Source organism: Syzygium oleosum, unplaced genomic scaffold (genome assembly GCF_021117445.2).
Source record: "Syzygium oleosum isolate NSW1041296 unplaced genomic scaffold, Sole_v2.1 Sole_v2.02, whole genome shotgun sequence".
NCBI classification, from domain to species: domain Eukaryota; kingdom Viridiplantae; phylum Streptophyta; class Magnoliopsida; order Myrtales; family Myrtaceae; genus Syzygium; species Syzygium oleosum.
Window position 1 is genome coordinate 2,630,162 of NW_026607486.1, and position 11,129 is coordinate 2,641,290.

Sequence of the window (11,129 nt, forward strand, 5' to 3'; positions counted from 1 at the left end):
TTAGCTCCCAAATAACGGTTTAATTAAAAGGGGGGGCCAGATTTGTTGGGGGGATTGCCTAACACACATGCCTTTGACCGGACCTGGGTTTGGTTTTGCTTTGATTAGGTCAAAAATCAAGAAAGGACCGAGTGGTTTACCAAGTTCCTATTCTCTTTTTCTATGTTATCTCCTTGGCTACAAGTCGTGTTCAACCCACATGCTCATCAATGATGGGCAATTAAAGTAGACTTGGTTTTTAGACCGCAAAAATAAAATAAATAAGTAGGCCTTTTTAATATTTTGGTTAATACCACGAAATACCTCAAATTGATGACAAATTTATCTCAAACTAATTTTTTGATCATAAAAAATCCCAAATCGGTACATACGTGACAAATTTACCCCGAACTAATTTTTTGACCACAAAAAACTCAAAATCAGTACACTTGTGATAAATTTACCATTCGTTAAATTGCGTTAATACCGCAAAAAATAACAAACTAATACACTTGTGAGAAACAGAGGGGTATATAGCAATTTGACTGTAAAATTTAATGTGATTCAATAATTTACGGTAAAATCTGATACGAAACTAACGAGGGGGTTATCTCGTAGTCAAAAAATTAATTTGGGATAAATTTATCACGTGTGTATTAATTTTGGATTTTTTGTGGTATTAACCCTTAATATTTTGCTTCTTGTTTAAAAAGTTCATTGTGTTTGTTAGAAATAAACCAATATGAAGATTGAAGACAATCATCATTTGCTAATTATCTTTGACCTAACAAAACAAAGACTTTGTATAGCATATTGCTTAATGCTCTTCCTCGTGCATAAACCGGTCCTTACGCGTGCTGGACATTGTGTGAATAGATCCGCAATAACGGGATCGCAGACGGAACATGGTAACAGGAGTAACAGACATCAGAAAAATTGAGAGAAAGAATGCTAGGATTTGAACCATTGAGCTGCGTGTTCTTATGTCATGTTAGACAAATTATCTTTTCTAAATTCTTGAGTTTTCGTAAAATTGCCAACATATTACGTGGAAGTTCAGGACATGTATATTTGTGGTTGGGAAAAGTCCCCTTGCAAAGATGATAAATAGGATATTATCTAACCCTAATAACTTTGGAACTAAACAATGTATTATTGTTAGGTCCATGTAGATAAATAATTTATTTTCAAACAAAATCACATTGACTTTTCTACACTAAAATGAGTTAATTATGCTCATTTTTCTTTTGTTTTGGCAATTAGTTATGCTTTTAACTAGGTTGGGGTGGTAATTTTTGGCACAACAAGAGAAAAAATTTCGAACACGACATAAAATTAGTGGGTTTGGATTGAGATTAATCGTGTACGAGTTAATTTCCCATCAACCCGCAAGACCTGATTAATGAATCGTATTCGTGTCCAACAAGCCAGAATCAAATCTGATCCGTGTAACTTATTTAAATTAATAATTTAGTGTTGACACGACCAGCATCGGATTATTCTTTCCATATTATTCACAATTAAGATTTTCAAATGATGATATTCCATTGACTACAAACATGTTTTTTTTATATTTGATTTGATGATATTTTATTGACGAATTGATAGAACTAATGAAAAATTACGCATATTTCACACCAATTTCATCTTGGCGGGTTGATTTTTTATAACGGGTCATGTAATCATGTTGAGCCATTAACCGGTCATTTGATCAGGTTAGATGGGTTGTGCCGTATCACCCCCGTTAGCTTCCGGATCAAGTTCGTGTCAAAATCGTTTTCGTGTTCAGATTGATCTACTTTGCAGCAATGCCCTAGATGTGGACACAACATAACACGGCACAAACACAAATGGCCGCCAATCTGCGCGCCTCACTCGTGGTGGAAAAGCAAGTTGTAATTCCCCCGTATGCAAGTCCAAACCGAAGAACGCGCAACCATCAGCGGCATTGCGAACACACAACCGGCAGCTGGCTCAAGACCATGAGCCCCGTGTGTTCCGACGATCACCGGTTTCGCGACGCGACAACGCGAGCCGACTTGACCGGCGCCCCCAACGCCGGAAGAGATCGTGCAGTTCGTACATGGAAAAGTCCACAGACACGGGGGGGTTGAAAATGAATGCACGAAACCCGACTGACATTAACATCTGCCGCACCCGACCACGATTAATTTACTCGGGGATCAATACAGAAATCTCAGTTTAACTGTTCCAAAATCATCTGACTGTTCCTGGGAATCCCCCACAACTGGAATGTGCAAGCTCTGTTCCCCATGATTGCCTCCCCCCGCCCCGCCCCATAAGACGTATTCTATTCAGGTACAGTCGTCCATGCCTGTCTCGACGTGTCAGCAGCGTATCCCATCTTTAATAAAGAAAGAAAGAAAAAAAAACGGGATTTTTTACCAAAACGAAGGCGAGGGAAGAGGAATTAAATAATGGGTTTTGGAGCGGAGAATGTTGAGGAGAGCGGAAATGGTAAAGGGCGGAAGAGGAAGCCGCCATGGGCCTGTGCCTTCCTTTTGTTGTTTAAGAGTTTCGGAGGGGTTAAGGGGAAGCCGGACGGCGTTGTCGGCATTATTCACCAACCCTTAAATTAAAGGAGCGAGGAGACAGCTATTCTCTCACCGGGAACTTTGCTTATCTCGGGTGTCAACCTCTCTCTCTCTCTCTCTCTCTCTCTCTGTCCTCGAATTGCAGGAAGGAAACGGTTTTTTTTTTTGTACGAGCTCCCTGTTGTTGGGTCTTCTTCTTTTTTACTGTTTTTTATGCGCTGCTCTCTCTCTCTCTCTCTCTCTCTCTTTTGTCTTTTTGGCTGAATTTTTGTTCTCTGCGTATATAGGTGGTGCCTCCACCGAGCCGCCACTGAGCCGTCGGAGGATGAGAGGACCCTCCCCTAGCTCCGTCGAGCCCAGGCACCGACTGTCTTCTCCCTCCAAGTCAGCCTCTCTCTCTCTCTCTCTCTCTCTCTCTCTCTCGTGTGTGAGTGTGTGTGTGTGAGCTGATCAGGTGACCGGAGCTCGTTGGGGGCGCCAAAAGCGTTTGATTTGTGCTTGGCTCATGTGGGTATTAGCATCTAGACTTGTAGAGTTAAAAAGAATGCTTCTTGCGGATGAACTCGACCCCTCTGTTTTGCTGAGCATTATCGAGGCATTGTCGAGATCAGATTGGTGGTTTTGGGAGTTGAATTGGCGTTGGAGTTTTTCGTCTGCGTGATGGACTGTCCTAGCAGCCGGGGCTTACTTGGTCTTCTCCTTTTTATTTGCCGAGATCAATTTGTTTGGTGAGCTGTTCAGCTGTTAGAGCTTTTGCAATCAACTGAGCAACGATGTAGGTTTGCTTACTGCGCTATGTGGTGGAAGGCTGAGAGGACCTTGATCGATTCTCATTTCGAGGTTGGAAACTGTCGGGGAATGCCGAGATCAATGTCTCGTCTGTTTGAAATTCTCAATTGAAGTCGGTTTTGGGTCGAAAAATGTGAATTCTGCAAATTGGTTCAGAACGTGACCAGCAATGTTATCCTTACGCATCGATCTTCATTTTTCTGGAAGCCATTTGACTTTTCCATTTTTGGAGGGTGGGGGCGTCAAATTTTTTGAATAATGCCACAAGATAATGCTATGACAGATTAAGGTAGTTATGATGCTTTTAACTCGATAATGGCTCATCATTATCTAATTATCAAGCTGCCTTATTAGTATTGTTAATGTAGTCAATTATTTATATCCTGTGGTGCTTGGGAAGGGGTTGTTGGGTTGAGGGAAGAACAACAATACACGTTGGAAATTATTTGTTTAATTATTTCAAAACCTGAAGTAGTGTGTAACTTGTCAGTTTCTCCTTTTCTTCTTCGCTAAGGGGAGAGAAAAATGTGTACCCTCCAGTTTCGCAGCATCAGTTCTACATACAGAGACAGACTAATCTTGTGTGCTCATACACTGCCATGGCGTGTTATTTCCATCCAGCCAGATTACGTTCCGTCTCCTGCTTAAGTTTTCTATCACAGTCGGCACTTCTCTCTTGTGCTTATGTTTGTGGTGCTAGCTTCAGAAGAGAAGGATTAGGGATGGTTGGAGAAATAATGATCTTGAGTTGGAATCTAAAATGTTTCCTTGTTTTCTCTTTCATCTCCTGTTTAGTATGTAGTAATATACGACCAAAATCGAATATTTCAGAGCTCTGCCTTGTTTCTCCTATTGCTTCTCTCGTTAAGTTTCTCTTCAAACTATTTGAAGAATCCAAGAAGTAAGGTTTCGAAAAAGGAGTTGCATTTTGCCCAGAAGCTGTATATACATGATAGTTTTTATTTGTACAAGTGTACATTTATCAAGTTATGTAGGAATGGGTTTGTGCAAGTAGTAAATGGTCTCTGATTGGTGTCTTGCAGACTCTTGTGTTCACTATAATAGGGAGAGAATGCCTGTGGTATTATGAGGACTTTCAATTGGCAATGTGCAGAAGTTTGCCTTCTGGAATGACGTTCGCTTTTGTTGAAATTTGTGTTCTGAACGATTGTCAACACTTATAGAGCTTCCAGCTTGTGTTGGTTTATCAAAATTGCGCCTTGTTTATTGTTTATTTATGTGTGTTGTCTTTCAAATACCCCAGGATACATTTTCATTTTTGTCTTCTTGGTGCAGTGACGAGAAAAATAAGAAAAGATTCCAAAGGAGTAAATATTTCAAAGATGTTGAGAAAGCTCTCCATTTACCCATCCAAGCAAGGAATTTGAAATGCAAGATACCAACCTTGAAAGTAGTTCTGCTTATTATTTTACTAGGAACTTTTCTGACGCTCTATTGTTCTCCGGCAATTTATAATACAGATCATCCCCCTGGTTCTTCATCTCGGTAATTCTTGTGCTCCAATCCTCCATCAGAATGAAAGTTTTTTCTTTTTCTTATTGCTTTTTTGGGTGCGAACTGTTATTTTCCTCACCTTTTACCTGTGGGTTGGGCTAGAGTTATTAGAGATATACAGTTTTTCTAAATTTGACTTCATCGTGGTATAATTCATAGATAAATGCATGTTATGCACACACTTCAGTATGTTGGTGCTTGACTAATCTAGATTTCCTGCAGGCCAAGTCTCATTGGTAGATGGACAAGAGAGACTGCTGGTGCAGATCCCCGTTATGCGTCATTGTTGGACATTAATTGGGATCAGATCTCAACCGCTATTGAGAAGCTGACCGATAAGAATGAGTATCAAGGTGTAGGTCTGTTGAACTTTAATGAAAATGAAATTGATAATTGGAAGCAACTATTCCCTGAACCCGAGCATGTTGTGTTACACCTGGAACATGTGCCTCACAATGTAACCTGGGAGACGCTCTATCCTGAATGGATAGATGAGGAAGAAGAGTTTGAGGTCCCCACTTGTCCTTTCTTGCCTCAGCTTCAGATTCCTGGAAAACCACGTCTTGATCTTATTGCGGTCAAGCTTCCATGTGATAAGTCAGGGAGGTGGTCAAGAGACGTGGCTCGTCTGCATTTGCAACTTGCCGCAGCCAGACTTGCTGCTGCTGCTAAGAGTTATCATCAAGTGCGCATTCTTTTTGTTAGTGAATGCTTTCCCATTCCAAATCTCTTCACTTGCAAGGAACTTATCACACACAATGGGAATGTCTGGCTGTATGAGCCCAACCTAAATAAACTGAGAGAAAAGGCTCGTCTTCCTGTTGGGTCATGTGAACTGGCGGTTCCTCTAAAGGCTAAAGGTCAGCTTCTTCTTTATCTTGTTATGATCTCCTCAAGCAAGCTCAAATTTGTTTTGCAAAGTGAACATCCTTTTCTTCTCCCCATTTTCCACCTAGCCGGTTCTTAAACCAGATTCTTCATGGCATCAAGCCATTTGGCCAATATAGACATTCATAGCATGAGCGCACAAAATCCTGCAAAATGCTACTTGTGAGAAGTAAGTTGGGATTGGAATTTGATATATGCTTGTGTGACACCTGGGACGATTACTGCCAAAGTGAACTCAGAACTTGATGAATCAGTTTCAGAGAATGCAAATATACCCTTAAACTTCTCCTTTTGTTTTCCTTTTCTTTTTTCACCCTGATGGGATTGTTGCATTTCAACAGAACACTTTTACTCAGAAAGGCCACATCGAGAAGCATATGCTACAATCCTGCACTCTGCTCATGTCTACGTTTGCGGGGCCATCACAGCAGCTCAGAGCATTCGCATGGCCGGTTCTACGCGGGACCTTGTGATACTTGTTGATGAAAGCATCAGTGACTATCACCGGAAAGGTTTGGAGGAAGCAGGGTGGAAAGTCCACACGATCCAGAGAATCAGGAATCCGAAAGCTGAAAGGGACGCGTATAACGAGTGGAACTACAGCAAATTTCGGCTTTGGCAGCTGACTGATTACGACAAGATCATTTTCATTGATGCTGACTTGCTTATCCTCAGGAATATTGATTTCCTGTTCGAAATGCCTGAAATATCTGCAATCGGCAATAACGCTACTCTGTTCAACTCTGGCGTGATGGTGGTTGAGCCATCAAATTGTACATTCCAGCTGCTTATGGATCACATTAATGAAATCGAGTCCTACAATGGTGGGGATCAGGGATATCTAAATGAAATATTCACTTGGTGGCATCGGATCCCTAGGCACATGAACTTCTTGAAGCACTTTTGGGAAGGTGATGAGGTGGAGAAGAAGGAGATGAAAACACGTCTGTTTGGTGCCGATCCTCCGATCCTTTATGTCCTCCACTATCTCGGTAACAAACCATGGCTATGCTTCCGGGACTACGACTGCAACTGGAATGTAGACATCCTGCAGGAGTTTGCGAGCGATGTCGCCCACCGGACGTGGTGGAAGGTCCATGACGCCATGCCAGAGAACTTGCAAAAGTTCTGCTTGCTTCGGTCGAAGCAGAAGGCAGCTTTGGAGTGGGACCGAAGGCAGGCCGAGAAAGGAAACTACACAGACGGTCACTGGAAGATCAAAATAAAAGACAAACGTCTAAAGACATGCTTCGAGGAGTTTTGTTTCTGGGAAAGCATGTTGTGGCATTGGGGCGAAAAGAATTGGACTGATAATGCGACCGTCACTCCCTCACCGCTGGCAATTAGTTCATCATCCCTCCCTTCTTTATGACCCCAAGCTCCCTTCTGATCTTCACCTATTTTGTGCAAATCATACAGAGACTCGGATCATCAAATAGTTACAGTTCAAATCGAATACTACAGAAACATTGCAGCCTTGCCTGGTCGCGTCCTTGGATGTTTGTAATGAATTCAAATAGCATGCTCAATAGTGAAATACATTCGATTTCTTTGAAGTTCACCTGGCAGTACCCTCTGAACCAGGTTTCGCTAGAGGTTCACAAGCTCCGTTTCATGATTTTAAATTGTTGTCGATGGACCGCCCGAGGATCAATTCAAATTAATATGCGATGACTGCTCATGACATTTTAATGCTAAGGTTCCGATTCCGAAGTAGGCGAAGAAGGGCAAAATAGAGGCTTAGAAAACAATAAGAAAAGCGATTTGGCAAAATAGAGGCCACAAAATAGCCCCTTTATATAGACTGTCTAATGAGATGATTAGCGATTATTTTAATAGATTGGTTCTTCATGAGCGATTATTTTAATAGATCGGCTCTTCATGAGTAAAGTTGTCAAAATGGATCGCAAACTCGATTTGTAACCCTATAATGTAATTGATTTCCTCGGACATTCATAGGCCCATTATGGCCATAACTGGGTTTAGGTACGATTGGTTGCAATATCTTATTACACTATTAAATACGTAAGACATTGGCAAAGGGCAACAAAGTTTATTCATATGACGACGAGAAACGAGGATGTGAAGATTGCCCAAAAGATAAACTTTCCCCAAACGGGGACGTGTTGTTCGCGTAGGCCTCGGTCTCAGCTTTAAAACGGCCAGCTTCCGCCTGCTTTCTCGCCATACCCGTGTCATTCTCATTACCCAGTTCTTGAGTGGCGAGAGCAAGCCGCCGCCGTCCGACCCATCCCAGAAAATCGGAGAAAGAAGGTCTCTCTCCTCTTCCGTTTCAACAGTACACAATTTGCAAAAACTGGAAAAGGCAAAACCATGGCAGGAAAGAATGAGAAATCGACAACAATCACTTCCACTCACCACCATCTAAACCGTCGAAGATGACCCCGTCCTCTTCGTCGACACCCACCGACACTTCTTCGACGATGGCCGGCGTGAGGACTGGCTCGGGCTGCGAGTCCCGCTTCCGGGCGAGGGACGCGAATGCCCTGTTCGGAGCAGAAGCGGGCGGGCACGCCCGAAAAGAAGACGAGCAATCATGGGTATGGCGAGAAAGCAGGCGGAAGCTGTTCGCGAATGCCCTCGAGGCCGTTTTATTGTGAAATGTTCTGAAATGACCTCAACGAGCAATAAGGTGTGAAGACGTCTTAGTTCGTATGCAGATGTATTGGAGGATGAGTATGAGGATGGGACTTTTGAAGATGAGTATCTGGAAGATGATGCTGAAGTCTATGTGAGTAAATGCTGTTCTAACAGAGCCCGTGTTCTAGTTTTCTTGGACACAAATTTGATAAGTTCCTTAATGGACCTAATCTTTTTCTGACACTGTATGAAAGGTTGGGGATGGAGGCGGAGGAGGTGGGATTTCTCTGGCTGGGACTTGGTGGGACAAAAAAGCATTAGCGATAGCAGAACAGGTGTCTCAATCTTTTGATGGCGATTTGAAGATATATGCCTTCAAAACGCTGTTAAATTGCACAATTCAAGTTCGCATCGAAAATCTTTCCAAGAGGTAATGACCTAATGACGCTAATGCAGGCGAGGCTCTATCAAGAGTGAGCGGTACAGTTGATGTTTGGACGGTATCATCCACTTTTTGTGGCAGTCCAAATTAGCGATGAATGCCTTGTTCTTCCCTCGACAAAAATGTGCCGGCCTTAATAGCTCTATAAGTTGAGACATTTATATCAAACCAGCAGACTGAAAGTATGTGGAATGCCTTCTCATTGGAACTCTCTCGCTGTCTCTCCCATATGTTGGTGTCCTAGACAAGGCCGACTTCTGTATGTTTCTCGTACTGGCTTGATTTTGTTTTTTAGAAGGAAATTAAGTGAGGTGCTGCGGAACGATTCCTGCTACATCTCTTCATAGACGTTGCTCGCTCCTTGGGCCTATAGGACAGAAGAAACAGTTACATGCAATGACCTGAGGAATTCATTTTTAGTTAACTTCTTAAATTTGTAGGAAGGATAGCTATGCTTTCCTAACCATAGTTGTGCTGAACTCAAGCTTTAAAACCTTCCTACAGTGGAAAGGACAAATTTGGCTCACTTTCTTATGTTGGTTTCAATTCTATGTGAATGGTGATTATTATTTCCATTGTCAACTAATTCAGTTAATCTCTGTAATCACAACATGTGTTCAGGTCTGGTTCCCCTAGTATGGAAGATATAGAAGCATTTTCTGCGACCTATAGAGCTCGTCTTGATGAAGCCGAGGCTGCCAAATCTGTACCAGAGAATTTATCTTTGGAGGTACTTGTTTCTTTCACTAGTTCCCGGTATAGAGCATTCTTTCTTGCATGCTGAACTTCGTGAGCGGGTGCGTACTGATGAACTCAATGAATCTACCATGACAAGAGACAAGAATGATAATATCTGATGCAACAGGAGAAGTTCCAAATTTAGAGAGCTGAGGTTAAGGTATATAGGGCCCAACTAACCATTGCACTGTAAAAGGGAAAGAGTGAAGGATTAGGAGTGGTATTGAACACTTGTGCTTTAACCGGTTACCATCTTGCCTTTTAAACACACTCTGGTTTCTAATTCTGATGAACTGGAGTAGTAAAATTGTTGATTTGTGAACATGCAAGAAGATATGACAAGAATTGAGTTTATTTGAAGTAAAGTTCACGATATGTAAATGTGATTAGAAGCAACTTTTTTTGAAGAAAAGTTCACGATATGTATCCGGAGTGTCTTGCCTAAAGTAGCAATCCTTCTAGGTCTCATCTCCTGGAGTTGAAAGAGTCGTTGGCATTCCGCATGATTTTGATCGGTTCATGGATCGACCCATGTTTGTAAAATATGTCTTAGAGACAGACTCAAGTGGCTCATCCTCGGAAGGTGATGGCATCTTCAAACTCATTTCGGTCGACACGGAGACCAAATGTTGCACCTGGGGTCTAGCCAATGTAAGAGCAAACAGAGAAAAAGCTGGTAAAGGAAGGCCTCTTAGCAAAAAGCAACGGGAATGGCGCTTAACTACATCCTTTGAATTGTTACGCCTTGTTCGAATATATTCTGAGATCTGAAAATTTTACTCATGGCATGTCTGCATACTGCATAGGTGTTGTTACTATCTGTAATAGTAGTTAAGAGCTCATATTTTTTTCTCTGTTCGATTCTGCCGATGTTTTCTGTTCGATTCTGCCGATGTTTAAAGTCGTGAAGCTGTATATGTAAAGATTTGTCAGACGAAATTGTAGCCACTGACGCCACCAAATATTGAGTTCAGACTTAAGATACTGGAAAACTCGATGGCAGCAATAGGGTGAATTTTTGGTTTTCCTGTCAATCTAGTGATTAGCCTTATCAACTAGCTGAATATTCTTGAAAATCAATAAGAGGGTCGATTTGACCCGGTGAACTACATGAAGAAATGTACACACCAACCTCTTTAAATAGACAGCAAAAGTTGGATTTTGTAAACAACCAGTTATGATAAAGGGGAAGAGAGTCAAGACAGTGATTCTGCTGATAGATCCATTTCTGAGAATTGCAATGATCAAAATCGGGCCTCTTCTGGGGTAGCAGTGATCTCGCAAGAGGTGTTCCCGATACCACATCGCAGTCTTGTGTTACACGAAAGTGAAGCTCTGACCCCGGTAACTCGGATCCTGTAAACCTGTGTCAAAGCGCATGTGTAAACCTGTGACAAAGTGCAAGTCAACGAATGAATTCAGGTTCCTTCAATCTTCCATTAAATTTCTCACTATTATCCCCAATTTCATTTAGGCCCCCACACAAAGCCATGGTGTAGCATTTCCAAGACCAATAGTCTCTTAAACGCCCAAGTTTGCTGTCAAGCATTATAATCGGTATCGGCATACATTCACATAAACCTTCCCCCAATCTGCAGATCTTGGTGATGAACTCTATTGCA

General features: G+C 41.9%; 2 protein-coding genes across 4 annotated transcripts; both read left to right on the forward strand.

Moving 5' to 3' along the window:
* The first annotated feature begins 2,439 nt into the window (after window positions 1–2,439).
* Window positions 2,440–7,282, forward strand: LOC115684621 (putative UDP-glucuronate:xylan alpha-glucuronosyltransferase 3). 3 transcript variants are annotated; one of them, XM_030609427.2, is made up of 5 exons: window positions 2,440–2,628; window positions 2,822–2,918; window positions 4,620–4,829; window positions 5,061–5,698; window positions 6,068–7,282. In XM_030609427.2, exons 2-5 carry the CDS (start codon window positions 2,860–2,862, stop codon window positions 7,096–7,098), a joined length of 1,938 nt encoding a protein of 645 aa, XP_030465287.1. In that variant the 5' UTR covers window positions 2,440–2,628; window positions 2,822–2,859; the 3' UTR covers window positions 7,099–7,282. The 3 variants fall into 3 exon arrangements, with proteins under 3 accessions (XP_030465287.1, XP_056164311.1, XP_030465288.1); XM_056308336.1 differs by lacking the exon at window positions 2,440–2,628 and having other exon boundaries at window positions 2,759–2,918; window positions 4,367–4,829; XM_030609428.2 differs by lacking the exons at window positions 2,440–2,628; window positions 2,822–2,918 and adding an exon at window positions 2,947–3,984.
* Window positions 7,283–8,170: 888 nt separating this feature from the next.
* LOC115684653 (uncharacterized) lies at window positions 8,171–10,359 on the forward strand. The gene is made up of 5 exons (XM_030609482.2): window positions 8,171–8,343; window positions 8,388–8,478; window positions 8,582–8,757; window positions 9,391–9,499; window positions 9,970–10,359. The coding sequence occupies exons 1-5, from the start codon at window positions 8,171–8,173 to the stop codon at window positions 10,276–10,278; spliced, it is 858 nt and encodes a 285-aa protein (XP_030465342.2). The 3' UTR covers window positions 10,279–10,359.
* The last annotated feature ends 770 nt before the right edge of the window (window positions 10,360–11,129 follow it).